This window comes from Otolemur garnettii, unplaced genomic scaffold, assembly GCF_000181295.1.
Source record: "Otolemur garnettii isolate 467f Iridium unplaced genomic scaffold, OtoGar3 scaffold00002, whole genome shotgun sequence".
Taxonomy (NCBI): Eukaryota; Metazoa; Chordata; class Mammalia; order Primates; family Galagidae; genus Otolemur; species Otolemur garnettii.
In genome coordinates, this window is record NW_003852397.1 from 37083943 (window position 1) to 37100504 (window position 16562).

Sequence of the window (16562 nt, forward strand, 5' to 3'; positions counted from 1 at the left end):
CCAAGTAGCTGGGACCACAGGTGCCTGCCACAACGCCTGGCTATTTTTGGTTGCAGCCGTCATTGTTGTTTGGCGGGCCTGGGCTGGATTCGAACCCGCCACCTTGGGTGTACATGGCTGACGCCTTAGCCACTTGAGCCACAGGCACCAAGCCAACTTTTTTTTTTTGAACTATTCATTATACTTTCTGATGCATTGAAATTTAAAATTTGTCGAAATTAATCATTTCCTTTCAGGTGAAAGAATGTTTATGGTACTCTGTCCACCTAGAAAGTACATATTCAGGCTTGGCCCCTGTAGCTCAGTTGAGTAGGGCGCTGGCCACATACACTGAAACTGGTGGGTTCTATCCCAGCCCAGACCTGCTAAACAACAATGATAACTAAAACCAAAACAAAATGCCTGGTGTTGTGGTGGGCACCTGTACTCCTAGCTACTTGGGAGACTGAGACAAGTGAATCACTTAAGCTCAAGAGTTGGAGGTTGCCATGAGCTGTGACATCACAGCACTCTACCGAGGGTGACACAGTAAGACTCTGTCTCAAAAGAAAAAGGTTACCATATTAGATACAATATTTTATATCAGTTTATAACACAACCTTAAAAAATGATCTTTTTAGTAGTGTTAATAACAGTTATCCTCCAGTAGTTTTTTTTTTGTTTGTGTTTTTGTTTTTGTTTTTTTTGGCTCTCACTATGTTGTTCTCAGTAGAGTCCCATAGTGTCACAGCTTACAGCAACCTTAAACCCTTGGGCTTAAGCGATTCTCTTGCCTCAGCCTCCCAAGTAGCTGGGATTACAGGTGCCCACCACAACACCCAGCTATTTTTTGTTGTAATTGTCAGTGTTGTTTAGCTAGCCCAGGCCAAGTTCGAACCTGCTAGCCTGGCTGTTTGCGGCCAGTACCCTACCCATTGAGCTATTTAAATATTCCAGTGAGTTGAAAGTCATGCTTGAGGCAGCGCCTGTGGCTCAGTGAGTAGGGTGCCTGCCCCGTGTGCTGAAGGTGGCGGGTTTGAACCCTGCTCTGGCCAAACTGCAACAACAACAAAAAAACAGCCTGGTGTTGTGGCCGCCTCCTGTAGTCCCAACTACTTGGGAGGCTGAGGCAAGAGAATCACCTAACCCTATGAGCTGTGACGCCACAGCACTCTACCAGGGGTGATAAAGTAAGACTCTCTCTCTAACAAAAAAAAAAGAAAAAGTCATGCTTGGTTCTAACCCTCACTCTTTTGTAAGCATTTATGTGAACCTGATTACACATTTGTAAAATGAGAGTATTAAACTAGGTAAGGATCCCTGTAGTATAGATCTTCTTATAAAGTGTGTACTCTCCTCCTCAGTTAACAACCAATACTATTTAACCATTTTTTCCTCTTAAAATTTATTTCCAGCCTTGGCACCCATAGCTCATTGGTTAGGACACTGGCCACATAAAACGGGCCTGGGCCTGGGCCTGCTAAACAACAATGACAACTACAACAAAAAAATAGAGGGCATTGTGGCAGGCGCCTGTGTCCCAGTTACTTAGGAGGCTGAAGCAAAACAGTCGCTTAAGCCTAAGAGTTTGAAGTTGCTGTGAACTGTGATACCATGGCACTCTACCAAAGGCAACATAGTGAGACTCTGTCTCAAAAAAACAAACAAAATTATTTCCAGATTTGAAGTCATTATGAGCATCAGGTTTTGCCCTACCTTGCTTAATTTGTCAATGCCCTCTGCTGCTCTTAAAGTATTCAATGTTATTTGGTAAAATGATTTTGCCAGATACTTGTAACTTAGTGAATTGCCTCTATTGATTCATTAATTTCCTGCTTTTACTCCGAAATAACATTATTAGGTTTTACTTAACAAATTTGCTGAGCTCTCAACACTATGTTAGGTACTAGAAATCAAAGATGATCTCTTGGCTTACTGTGGGGGACAGATTGAGCAAATTTGACAACGTAATCTTAATATTGTGTAGAAAGTATTTAAAGTAAGGGTTTATAAAACTGGTATTACATGCCACTTTTAAATTAAGCCTAAATCTGGAACTTATGATCTTATTATTTATTGGTTATATATATCCCCCGAAGAGGATATACATAAAAAGAAATTGAATTCTCAGTTTCACTTTGAAGAAATCTGTAAATTTGCATAAGCTGTATAGTGCGTGGACTTTGCACACATCTAATCTGGATCCTTTTGGTCCATTTTTGCTAAATTTCTTATTCTCTGTGTTTAGAATATTTGTTTCTAGATACTTGACCTTTTTGTACACAGAGTGAAGAGACATTAAAGAAACTTGGTTTTATTATTTTTTTTTTAATTTTTTTTTTGAGATAGAGCCTCAAGCTATTCCCCTGGGTAGAGTGCTGTGGAATCACAGCTCACTGCAACCTCCCAACTCCTGGGCTCAAGCAAGTCTCCTGCCTCAGCCTCCCAAGTAGCTGGGACCACAGGTGCCTGCCACAACGCCCGGCTATTTTTTGGTTGAAGCCGCCATTGTTGTTTTTTGGAGGGCCCGGGCTGGATCCAAACCTGCCACTATATGTAGCTGGCACCTTAGCCACTTGAGCCACAGGCACCAAACCAAGACACTTGGTTTTAGATAATAGTTGGTATATGGTATAGGGTGGGAAGCTTTCTTTAAAATTTGCTTTTAATGTCAGATAAATAATTCTTACTTGATAAAAACATGCAAATTTGGGGGGAGCTATTCTTTTACCTTGTTATGTCTTACAGGATATTAAACTGTTATTACATATATGTGATCTAGCTTATTGAGTTATATTGAAGCATATTGAGTTAATTTATGTCATTTGGAGTTATACCGAGAATCTTTTCAACAAACATTCTTGTAGAGGAGAAATGAGGGTATGTGAGACCAAAAAAACAGCAGGAGTAAGCCAAAGGTTTTCTTTTTTTGGTTTTTTTTTTTTAATCGTTGGGTACATTGAAGTAGATGTAAACCAGCAGTCCTCAAACTTTTTAAACAGGGGGCCAGTTCACTGTCCCTCAGATGGTTGGAGGGCCGGACTGCAGGCCCCAGGACGAGTTGGCTGCTAAGCAGGACAGGCAGCAGCCGCAAAAACACCCATCAAGCCGGATAGGATAAACGTCCTAGGTGGGCTGCGTGTGGCCCACAGGACTTAGTTTGAGGATACCTGATGTAAACTCTAGTTACCTAATTACTGAATTCCTCAAGATGAAAGTTAGTATTATTGAAATTACATATTAGACTTTCAAATAAAAAATAATCCTAAATGCTTAACAAATGTTGCAAAACAGTATTTCAAGTAAGTATCTCTGAACTACATTCACCACCCTCTTTTCAATGAGAGTATTAATGATATAGATAAAGAAAGTAGAAGCAGGATGAGGAACCAGTCACTGAAAATTTTTTAGCCTCCGTTTCCACAGTTGAAGATGATAGCAGATGCTCTTTGGACTTCAAAGAAAAGGATAATCTGATATGTCACAGCATGATTGTCAGACACTATCATCAACTTCTCTTAGCTAATGAATTTTTCTTTCTTTTTTCAAAAAATTGGTCTGGGGTGGTGCCTGTGGCTCAAAGGAGTGGGGCGCCAGCCCCATATGCTGGAGGTGGTGGGCTCAAACCCAGCCCCGTCCAAAAAAAAAGCTGCAAAAAAAAAAAAATTGGTCTGTATCTTTGCATGGAATTAGAGCCAGCATAATTCCACTTAGTTACTATCAGTTTTATTTAAAGTATAAAAAGAGTAGAATTCTTTCTTCTCTGTTGCATTCATAAGTAATTTGTAAGCTTTTAAAAAATGTGAATTCTAGGAAATACAGGATAATTTTAATATACGATACTTAAAATGGTTACATGTTATGTGAGACATTGTTAAAACTTAAACAACATTTTCACAAGTCTCATCCATACCTGATCAAGGCTATATGTGTAGGTACTAACATATTGATGGGGAAACAGAGGCAATAAAGCTTAAGTAGTTTGAAGTTTTGTGTGAGGTAATAGCTGGGATTAAAGATAGAACTTATGTGCCATTTATGTTCTGAAATTGAGTGTGTGTAGGTGTGTGTTTTCTTGTAAAAAATTATCAGACTAGAAAATCTGGTTCACGGTTAGTTCCTATGGCCTGAGTCTTTTTTTTTTGACCGGGGCTGGGTATGAACTCACCACCTCTGGCATATGGGGCCAGGGCCTACTCCTTTGAGCCACAGGTTGCAGCGCTGGCCTGAGTCTTAAAAGAAAAAGTTTTAGGGTACACATGACAAGCACTTATGTTTTAAAGTGTCATATTTGACAAAATATAGGCCCTCATATATCACTTAATGAAAATACTTAAGAATTATTTTGTGAAAAGAATGATTAAATGAAAATTTAAATTGTCGGCCGGGTATGGTACCTACAATCTTAGCGTTCTGGGAGGGTAAGGCGGGTGGATTGCTTGAGCTCAGGAGCTGGAGACCAGCCTGATCAAGAACAAGACTTTGTCTCCTCTAAAAAAATAGAAAAACTATCCAGGGCCATGTGTGTGCCTGTAGTCCCAACTACTTAGGAGACTGAGGCAAGAGGATCTCTTGAACCCAAGAGACCGAGGTTGCTATGATCTAGGACATCATGGCACTCTATCTAGGGGGACAGAGTAAGATCCTGTCTCAAAAAAGTAAATAAATAAATTGTCCATATCACTCAATTACTGCCACTATTTCATTTTTATACCATCCTAAAAATACATCACTCTTTATTTTAATTTCATTAATTTGTTCATATGAATCAAAATTCAAAAGATTTCGAAAGGTTTATTATGAAAAGTCTCCTTCTCATCTCCTAGTCCACTACACAAAGACAGTGTCACTTTGTTGAGTATCCTTACAAAGTTACTATTATAGTCAAATCTGTATTTTCTTCTGTCTTTTTTCAATATTTGAAACATGCTGGATCAACTGTAACATACAGTTTTTACTTTAAAACTATTGAAGTTCTCTATTGCCAATAAACAAATGACTTCAAAACTTAAGAGACTTAAAATCATTTTATCATCTCATGATTTTGGTGAATGGGCTTAGTAGGTAGTTCTCACTGTGATCTTTTGTGTTTTTGCAGTCAGTGCCTGTGCTGGAATCATCTTAACATATCTATCGGTTGGTGCTTGCTCTTGGTTGGGGCCTTAGCTCAGACTGTCAGCTGAGTCCTTGATACCTGCCTTGGGTTTTTCCTTACAGCATGATGGCTGGGTTTAAGAATGAGTGCCTTGGCTGAGTGCCTGTGGCTCAAGTGGCTACGGCACCAGCCACATACACCTAAGGTGGCGGGTTCAAATCTAGCCCGGGCCCACCAAACAACGATGATTGCTGCAACCAAAAAAAATGGTCCCAGCTACTTGGGAGGTGGAGACAGGAGACTCGCTTGAGCCCAGGAGTTGGAGGTTGCTGTGAGTTGTGGTGCCATGGCACTCTACCCAGGGGCACAGCTTGAGGCTCTGTCTCAAAAAAAAAAAGAATGAGTGCCTCAAAAGTACCAGATGGAAGCTAGGTGGCCTTTTCTGACATAGCCCCAAAGTCACATAGAAGTGTTAGTTTTGGGCTGGGCGTAGTGGCTCAGACCTGCCTGTAATCCTAGCAGTCTGGGAGGCCAGGGTAGGTGGATTGCCTGAGCTCACAGGTTTGAGACCAGCCTGAGCCAGAGTGAGACCCTGTTTCTAAAAAGAATAGCTGGGCGTTTTGGCGGGCGCCTATAGTCCCAGCTACTCGGGAGGCTGAAGAATCACTTGAGCCCAAGAGATTGAGGTTGCTATGAGCTGTGACACGATGGCACTACTGAGGGTGACAAAATGAGACTCTGGGGAAAAAAAAAGGAAGTGTTAATTTTGTTCTAGTTGCAGGCTGGTACAGGTTCAAGCAAAAAAACGTTAACATCACATTTTAAGAAATGTGTGGGAAATCTTATTGCATCCACCTTAGCAAATACAACTGCCATATGATCTCTCCATATCAAAAGAGCTTCCTTATTTTTCCTGGTTGTAATGGTATTTCCTTGCATGGATCATATTAATGTATATTTAATTGGTCCTTTACTTTTTTTTTAGATGTGCACATTGTTTTTATCTTTGGCTGTTATGTGCTACAGTGAATAACAGTGCATAGTCATTCTCATATACTCCAGGTATGTTTGCAGTATAAATTCCCCAAAGTGGGTTGCTGTTATCAGAGATTATATTCTAGTAAATTCTCCAAATTGCCCTCCAACTAGCAGTACACAAAATACCTATAACCAGGTGAAGATGAAACTGCATTTTTACCAATAATTGAGGTCAGACATCTTTTCCTATGTTCAGAGCTCGCTGTTAGGTTTTTCTGTTAATTTTTAGGATTGCTCAGGCAATTCACCCACCTTGGCCTCCGTCCAGTGTAAGATACATTACTTCATGGTACCTTTACCTAGATTCCCGTATAATAGTCATACTATAGTGTTCTACTTGTTGATTATTTCTCAGTATATCTGTATGATATTCATTATTTGCTTTAATACCTGGCAGTCTTACCTTTTTATTATTTTAGAGACAGGGCCTCCCTTTGTTGCCCTGGCTTAGAGGTGCAGTGCCATCATCATAGTTCACTATAACCTCAAACTTCTTGGCTCAAGTATCTTTCTTCCTCAGCCTCCCAAGTAGCTGAGACTACAGGCATATACTATCATGCCCAGTTATTTTTATTTTATTATTATTATTTTTATTTTTATTTTTTTTTGGAGACAGAGCCTCAAGCTGTTGCCCTTGGTAGAGCCCTTTGGCATCACCACTCACAGCAACCTCCAGCTCCTGGGCTTAAGCAATTCTCTTGCCTCAGCCTCCCAACTAGCTGGGACTATAAGCACCTACCACAACGCCCGGCTATTTTTTGGTTGAAGTTGTAATTGTTTGGCAGGCCTGGGCTGCATATGGTGTATGCCTGCTGTGGTGTATGTGGCTGGCGCCCTAGCCGCTTGAGCTACAGGCACTGAGCCCCCTGTTATTTTTCTATTTGTAGAGATGTGATCTTTCTTGCTCTTGCTGAGGCTCTTTTGAACGCCTGGCCTCAAGCAGTCCTCCTTCCTCCTCACCCTCCCCACAGAGCCTTAGGATTATAGGTGTGAGCCTCCTCATCTGGCCTTTTTATTATTTTTTAACCGTTCCCTTATTGTTGGGCATTTAATGTTTGTAGTTTTGTTACTGTTGTAAGTAATCATGTATTAGGAGGATAATAGGTTGATTTCCAGAAGTAGTTCTGAATCAAAGGAATTTTATCTAATGACTGTGGGATCAAAAGGTTTCCACCCTGCATCAGTTTTTTTTTTTTTTTTTTTTGAGACAGTCTTACTATGTTGCCCTCGTAGAGTGCTGTGGCGTTACAGCTCACAGCAACCTCAAACTCCTGGGCTTAAGTGATTCTCTTGCCTCAGCCTCCCAGTAGCTGGTATTACAGGTGCCCACCACAACGCCTGGCTATTTTTTTGTTGCATTTGGCCCCAACTGGGTTCCAACCCACCAACCTTGGTGTATGTGGCTAGCACTGAGCCATGCATCAATTTTTTCACCCTACGAGACACTCCAAATTTCTTCGAGAGTTGCTTGGCATAGATAATTAGGTTCTAGATGCACAGGTTTGGGGTGGGTGGTTGTGGGGGTTTTTTTGAGACAGAGTCTCACTTTGTCACCCTTGGTAGAGTGCCATGGTGTCATAGCTCATAGCAACCTCAAACTCTTGAGCTCAAGTGATCCTTTTGGCTCAGCCCCCCAAGTAGCTGGGACTATGGGCACCTGCCACAATGCCCAGCTATTTTTAGAATTGCTCAGGCAATTCACCCACCTTGGCCTCTGTCCTTGCACATTTTAGGAGTTTGCTATTAAAGTACTATTGAACTATTTAGTAAATATCTGTCATCTATAGGTAGTGTCTTCCATAGACATTTTTATGTATGACCCTTACAGCCATATTTCATTAACTTACTCTCTGGTATTTGTTTAGGATCCTCTGTCTAATATTAGTTAATTTATAGAATCTTCCTTTCTCTCATTTCTTTACCTTTTGCCTTTGTAACGTGTGTCTTCATTCTGCTTCGTAGTTTGGTTTTGATACATTCCTGTTGTACAAGTCTACTAATTAGAGATTTTATTAAGATTATCCCTTTAGTGAAGTGACTCCTGGCTGTTAGCCCTCAAGGGGAGTATAAACCCAAAAGAAGTGAAAGCAGGGCTTTAACAATATTTGTATACTAAGGTTCAGAGCAGCATTATATACAACAGCTAAAAGATGGAAGCTAGAATGAACTGATAAAACCAGTATTTGAACCTTGAGGGTTCTAAGTGCTGCAAATTTCTAAGACTAATTTTGAAACAAAGTGCCAGGGACTATCAGAGAAACCTGGTATGGTAATGTTCAGTTGGTGACATGTGGTTAGCTTGTGTTCCAGTTAGTGAATTCATTCAACTTAAGAATTGGGTGTTCCTTAAGGGTAAGAGTAGCTATATCATCAAGCTGTGATGGTCTGGGCAGTGCCTGTGGCTCAAGGAGTAGGGCACCGGCCACATATGCTGGAGGTGGCAGGTTCAAACCCAGCCCTGGCCAAAAACTTCAAAAAAATAAAATAAAATAAAACTTATATCAAGCTGTGATGGTAAAAAGCATTGCTTTCCCTTACTCTTGGATTATTTCTGAAAAAATTATATGAAATATTCTTTTAAAAAAAGTATCTATCTTTTCGTGTGCTTATTGGCCATTTGTATATATTCTTTGAAGAAATGTCTGTTTAGTCTAATCAGGTTTTTTCTAGTCAGGTTTTGTTTGTTGAGTTTATAAGAGTTCCTCATATGCTGTAGGTACTAAGACCTTACCAGATGGTCATTGAGTTTTAAGAATGAATCCTAGATAACGTAGTGTTTATAGATCATCTCTTAAGATGGACTTATATTTGAGAAGATTGCAATTTTATATATTATTTGTATGGTAATTTTTTACCTTGTTGCTAAGACTTTGGTTTTTGCTATTTGTGTTAAGCCACAATGTTTACTCTCTGCCCTGCTCTGTTTTTAACTTCTCTCCTTACATTAAAATGTAACTCTTCCTTTGATTCCATACATGATCGTCTGCTATCATTACCCACGTGTACTTCCTCTGTGCACACATACAGTTTTATGGGAAATTAAAATTGTGTCAGTTTTTATTTCACTTGTTATTGGCTCTAGCCCATCCATATATTCTTCTATATATATAATTTTATCATCTTATAAAAATCTGAGAAAGTCTCTGTTCTGTTTGATTACTGCTGTTAGTACTCATTTTCACAGCAAACCAGTTTCTATTTTTGATATTAACTTTGATACCTTGTTCTTGGTGCTACTTGACTAGTTCCTGCCTTTCAGATCCACTGAACTCATTCATTGAATTCCTTAGCTTTGAAAGCCTTTCCTTCTACACATCACTTCCAAACAATCTCTAATTTGAATTTATGATTACAAGCCACTGGTCGTCTACTTTTTTTTTTTTTTGAGACACTCAAGCTGTCCCCCTGGTTAGAGTGCCGTGGCTTCACTGCTCACAGCAACCTCAAACTCCTGGGCTCAAGCGAGTCTCCTGCCTCCGCCTCCCAAGTAGCTGGGACCACAGGCGCCCACCACAACGCCCGGCTATTTTTTGGTTGCAGCCGTCATTGTTGTTTGGCAGGTCCGGGCTGGGGCTTCTAACCCGCCACCTTAGGTGTACGTGGCTGGCGCCTTAGCCGGTTGAGCTATAGGATGGTCTACTTCTAAGATCTTGAAAAAGGCCCTTCTCCTCTCTAGTCACTACATCTTTTCCTTTCAGTTTTAGTTTCTGTCTGTGCTTTTCTATTCATGTTTTTACATATGTGTACCTTATTTCTACCAGAATTTGTTATATGTATTTTATTTCTGGTCGTTGTATAGCCAATTTTATTTTAATTGCCACTTAATACTTAACTATTTTTAAATTCTTGGATCATAAAGATTTGTTCTCCCTACTCTCCTGCCCTTAGGCCATATTTTAGAATTTTTTGTGATTTTTAGGTTGCGTATCAGCGTTTTCATGCCTTTGCTTCCTTCCTGTTGACAAAATTCTTTACAAAAGAGTGGTTTGGGCTAGACCCACACGGCCTGTAATCCTAGCACCCTGGGACCAAGCAAGAGGGAGACCCCCATCTCTAAAAATAGCCAGGCTTTGTGGCAGACAACTGTAGTTTCAGCTACTCAGGAGGCTGAGAGAAGAGAATTGCTTGAGCCCAAGCGTTTGAGGTTGCTGTGAGCTATGATGGCCACAGCATTCTACCAAGGGCGACTGAGACTTTGTCTGAAAAAAAAAAAAAAAGAGTGGTATGATATCACTAGCAGTTTGTGCATTTTTGCTGTGTTCTCTTTTTATTTCTATTTTTTTCATTTTGCTAACTTAATTGTTTTTGCACGGTAGATGATTTTATTAGTGATGTTGACTAATTCTGTCATTCATTTTGTGAATTGTCTTTACGCATTTATCTTTGAAGCTTCTAATGTTTTTCTTAAGATTTATATGAACTAGGGTAGCACCTGTGGCTCAAAGGAGTGGGGCGCTGGCCCCATATGCCGGAGGTGGTGGGTTCAAACCCAGCCCTGGCCAAAAAAAAAAAAAAAAAAAGATTTATATGAAGGTGGCATGTATTAAAAAGACCCAAACATCCACTATAGCAGTTTTTTTCAATGTGTTGCCCCTGTGCTATTGAGGTACAGTACATGTTTTGCAAACCTGAAGTCTCAAATCAAACTCATGGTCTTAAATAGCATTTTTTGTTAATTCTAGTAAAAGTAATTCTTTCCTATCAAATTTAATTAAAAGTTGAGGGTTGGAGGGGTATTGGTTCTTCATTTTTTTCTTTTGTTATCCCCCTTCTATTTAAGGTATATAGAATCATTTTAGTTGTAGGAGGGGTTAGCTTTGTTTTCCAGTTGTTAATCTTTGGTTTAATACCATCAGTTTGTATATTCTTTCCTTTGCCCAGTGTACTGCAATGTCTTCTCTTTAGTTATTATTTGTTAGGGTCTTACATACTGTAGGGCTTTCGTATTTGGGGCTTTAACATTCACAATTTCAGATATTCTCAACTGATCCCAAGGTCTGTGATAAAGTAATTTGTGGTTTTGCTGAGGTGGAAATGTTGCTTGCTGCAAGGCATGCAAATAGGAGCTGATATTGTAGCTCAAAGAGGGAGTCTTATCAGACAGGCCAGCACCTGCATCTCAACGCAGCTTTGTTTTTCTCTACTTGTCGTCGCGTACACAGTAACACTCTGAAGTGATAAAAGCTGTTTCTTTGTGAAATATGGGCCCGAAAAGAAAGCCAACTGCTAGTGCTGTGATGGAAGTGAAGAGAAAATGAAGAGGTCTAAGAAAGTGATGGTTCTTAGCCAGAAAATAGACGTTTTGGATAAATTAAAGTGGTTTTGCAAATTCAGGTAAGTTTGTGGTTGGTTAATGATGCTATGGTATTGATGTAGTAGTTTATATTTTTAGTGGAAGAATTTATTTAACTTTATAAATGATTAGTACTTTATTTTTAGGAGCACTAAGGATTGGAAGATGTCATTTAAATGCCTGTTTATACTTCACCAAATTTTTTTTTTTTTTAAGAGATAGAGTCTTATTTTGTCACCCTCAGTAGAGTGCTGTAGCATCACAGCTCACAGCAACCTCCAGCTCTTGGGCTCAGGCAATCCTCCTGCCTCAGCCTCCCGAGTAGCTGGGACCACAGGCACCCACCACAATGCCCAGCTATTTTTTGTTGCAGTTTGGCCAGGGCCGAGTTTGAACCCGCCACCCTCAGTATATGGGGTCGGCGCCCTACTCACCGAGCCACAGGCACTGCCCAATACTTCACCAAATTTTGGGGGGAAGTTAAACATAGAGTAGTATTTAAAAACTTAACACTTGGTTCATTGCCTGTAGCATAGTGGTTACGCCACCAGCCACATACACCAAGGGAGGTGGGTTCAAACCCAGCCTGGGCCAGCTAAACAACAATGACAACTGAAAAAATAACTGGGCTTTGTGGCAGGCGCCAGTAGTCCCAGCTACTTGGGAGGCTGAGACAAGAAAATCGCTTAAACCCAAGAGTTGGAGGTTGCTATGAGCTGTGAAGCTGTGGCACTCTACCAAGGGTGACATAGTGAGTCTCTGTCTCAACAACAAAGAAAACTCGAGGACTTTGAGAAGTCCTGCAAGTCTTGGGATATTTTGTGTATATCAAGAGTTTATTATAATATTGATCTATCATATTCCAGTAATACCTCTTTCCTTTGCTTTTTTAAAAAAAAAAAAGAGATAGGATCTCTGTCACCCAGAGTGAAATACCGTGGCATGATCATAGCTCACTGCAACCTCAAACTCCTGGGCTTAAGTGATAATCTTGCCTCAGCCTCTCAAGTAACTAAGACTGTAGGTTCAAGTCACCACACGCAGCTAAGTGTTTGCTTTTAATTTTTTTGCTGGTCTCAAATTCTTGACCTCAAGCAGCCATTCCAGCTCCCAAAGTGCTGGATTACAGGTATGATATGAACTACCATGCCTGGCCCTCCAATAATATTTCTCTCCTTGTGGCACTGTAGCACTTTTTGTTGTTTTTGATATATTATAAAATTGATTTCCCCAAGCCTCTGATAATGGTCTTTTTCTCCTCCTCCAAAGTATGCAGATTATGTTAAGTTATAACTTGAGCAGAGGGCTTCTGGTTTATTTTTTTCACTTTTGGGCACTCTCTTCTTTTTTTTTGAGACAGAGTCTCAAGCTGTCACCCTGGGCAGAGTGTTATGGTGTCATAGCTCAAAGCAACCTCCAACTCGTGCTCAAGCAATTCTCTTGCCTCAGTTTTTCTGTTTGTAGTAGAGACAGGGTCTCAGTTTTGCTCAGGCTGGTCTGGAACTCCTGAACTCAAGCAATCCACCCACCTCGGCCTCCCAGAGTACTAGGATTACAGGCATGAGGCATCGTGTTCAGCTAACTTGCTCTATTCAAATGCTATCTAAAATAGCCCCTAAAAGTTTCCACATGGCTTTTATTAATTTCACTATTTTGGTAAACTGTTTTGGACATCTTTGTGAACTGGGATTATTTATACTACCTATTATATGCCATGTATTGAGAAGAGCTACTACAGGCTGAATGTTCCTAATCTGAAATCTGAAATGCTCCAAATCCAAAACAATTTTGAGTACCTACATGACACCCCAAGTGGAAAATTCCACAGCCAATATACTTGCTTTCTGATGAGTCAGTGCACACAAACTTCGTTTCATGCACAAAATTATTTAAAATGTTATATAAAATTAGCTCAGGCTATGTATGTAAGGTATATTTGAAACATGAGTGAATTTCATGTCTGTGCTTGGGTCCCTTTCCCACAATATCTTATTATATATATGGAAACATTCTGAAAAAATCTGAAATCCAAAACACTTCTGGTCCCAAGCATTTTGTGTAAGGGATGCTTAACCTATAGTAATTTCTCAATGAACTCCCAGTGAAGAAGAAGCAAAATATGTATAAAGCAGTGGTTATAAAAAAAAAAAACATGAAATGTGTTATTACACAGTAGTATGGATGTAAGAGTTACAAATAGGATGATCATGAGGAGGATTTCTAAGCAGAATTGAGGAATGAATTGTTTATGATCTTTGTTAATCTGATTGGAGTCTATTCCCTTTCTAGCATGTTTTCACCTGGTTATTGTCGGTATATTGTAAGTCTGTGACATAGGTCTGTTCCAGCTAAATTAAAGAATTCATTCTTGTTTTATTTGAGCTCAAGCCCTTTAGACCAGTGGTTTTAACCTTCCTAATGCCACAGTGTATTTTCATGGCAGTCTAGCCTCTTTAAAATAATGTCAATTTCCAACAATTTATTCCTTCTACTATATTGTAATAAGAATATACAAAATGATGTTAAATTATAATAATAGTAAATACCTTGTTAGATTTACAGAGAATGCCTAAGAGCTTTGCTGTTAAACATAATGCTGATTTCAGGTTTAAAGATGGGACATTTGGCTGAGCGCCTGTGGCTCAAGTGGCTAAGGCACCAGCCACATACACCTAAGGTGGTGGGTTTGAATCCAGCCTGGGCCCACCAAAAAAAATAACAATGACAGCTGCAACCAAAAAATAGCCAGGCGTTGTGGCAGGCGCCTGCGGTCCCAGCTACTTGGGAGACTGAGGCAGGAGACTCGCTTGAGCCCAGGAGTCAGAGGTTGCTGTGAGCTGTGATGCTACGGCACTCCACCCAGGGGGACAGCTTGAGGCTCTGTCTCAACAAAAAAAAAAAAAGGTGGGACATTAGCTAAATTTTATGGAATCCTATGTGTTTATCAGGAATGAATATTAATTCAAATGTTCTTTTGTACTTTATTTAACTAAATTATTTTTTCCTTATTAGGCTATTCTTGCAATAGCTTTGTGTCTCATAAAGAATCTACTTGGTCCATAGCCTGTTCTTTTAATGTATTTGTCGGAATTTCTTTGCCCGTATTTATTTGGAATTTTGTGTATACATTTGTAAGAAAGATTGATGGCTTTTTGTGATGTTTTTAATTGGTTTGAGAATCAGATCATGTTTATGTTAGCACAGAATTATTAAAACAGTCGGCCCTCCATATCCAGAGGTTCCACATCTGTGGATGCAACCTACTGTGAGTTGAAAATAATCTGGAGGGGGGGGGATAAGAATCCACATAGTTCTGAAAAGGAAGTCTTGAATTTGACACATACTGAGTACATTGGCTCTACATGAATGTATAAAGTGATGTGTAAGCATTGTATTAGGAATTATAAGTAATTTAGAAATGATTTTTAAGTATATGAGTGGATGTTTATAGCTTATGTGCAAATATTCGCCATTTTAAATAGGATACTTGAGCATTCTCAGATTTTGGTATGGCAGGGCATCCTGGAACCAGTCTCTCGTAGATACTGAGAGGAGACTCTAGTTATGTCCCTTTACCTAGAGTTGAGTTATGACAGTACAAATGTTTTTATATTAGTGTATTTTGTCATCATAGTATGTCTAAAGGAGAAAACATAAATGTATGCAAATTTTAATTTTTTTTTTTTTTTGGTAAGTTTGCATCAAACTGTATTTGAGAAAAGGCTTATATTTTGTGACCCATTTTTCCTCTTCTCCTCCTTACTGATAAAGGAATAAGCATTCTTAGGGGCTTAATTTTAGATGTTTAGTTTTTTGATCCTATAGGAGGACCTTTCACAACAGTGAAAAAGTGATATAGGGCCTTCTGAATATCCTGTACCATAAATACAGGATTTTAGAAAATAGTTTCTGTTAATTGCTTTTGGGAAAAGAAGTTTGAACTGAATTAGAATATGTGTAAAATATGATTATCTGCTTGCAAGAATTTATAGAATTATTAGAATCTAGCTCAAAATAAAGATATGTTAACAATTATAATGTTAGCAAGACAGAATTTAATTGCTGAAACTAACATAAACCAGTAGACCTAAAATAGCATGAAAATTAAATGTTGTATATAAAAGATGTATCTAATTAGACTTGGTTTATTTAGCACATTTGATATTAATTGGTAAATCTCTTGTGAAAGATCAACATCACTAGCTAAATTACTGCAATTCAGAGAAATGAACCATAATTCTTTTGCATGAGATGACAATTTTAGAAAATTTTATAATTCTAGTTCATATCAACTTGGGAAAAGTTTGAATATCACACCTTCAGCTGAAAGAGGAAGAGAGAAGCATGTCAATTTACAATAGATATTTGTGGTAGAGCAGCAGCAGGAGTCTGAGTGCCAAAGTTAATTAGAGGAGAGGAATTGCAAGGTAGAGTGGCCATTAGCCAGCATGCTGCTGAAAGTGGCTTATGTATAGCCTTCTTTAATTCTGTTAACAAAGGTATCCTTTTATAATGATACTTTCTTAATTGTTAAGATCAGAGAAAAGCACAGATTAGAAATTAGAGATACCAAAAATTCTTGAGGCAAGAAATAAAAGGGGGGGTGGGGAGTAAGTGATGAATCCATTTAACAAATTAAATCTAGGTTAAAATAAGAAGGATTACCTAATAAAGTGTCATAATCTTTTAAAAGATAATATAACAAGCAAAATTAGTGGTAATGGACTGGGACTAAATCACCAGAGTGTGGCAATAAAAACAGGAGAATTAAACAAGGCATGATGTTGACAAATGTAGATGGTAGTTATAATTTGTGGTTTCCAGTTTTTATTTTCTTTCTTTCTTTTTTTTTTTGGTATTACTATTTTTAATCGACATGTGATATTGTACATACTTATGTGGTACACTGATACTTTGATACATGTATGCAGCCACATGTTTTCTACATTATGAAAACATTCCAAGGAAAATGACAAACTTATTGTAGACATTTTCTTCTTTCAGCTGCTTTTCTAACTCAAACTGTGTGTCTTGATGATACTACAGTAAAATTTGAAATATGGGATACAGCTGGTCAAGAACGATACCATAGCCTAGCACCAATGTACTACAGAGGAGCACAAGCAGCCATAGTTGTATATGATATCACTAACGAGG

At 39.0% G+C, this 16562-nt stretch overlaps 1 protein-coding gene across 1 annotated transcript in view; it reads left to right on the plus strand.

Moving 5' to 3' along the window:
- RAB5A (RAB5A, member RAS oncogene family) overlaps positions 1-16562 on the plus strand; it is a 36691-nt gene that overhangs the window by 12290 nt on the left and 7839 nt on the right. The window contains exon 3 of the mRNA XM_003781733.3: positions 16410-16559. Within this exon, the coding sequence (XP_003781781.1) occupies positions 16410-16559 (150 nt within the window). The remainder of the gene's footprint in view (positions 1-16409; positions 16560-16562) is intronic.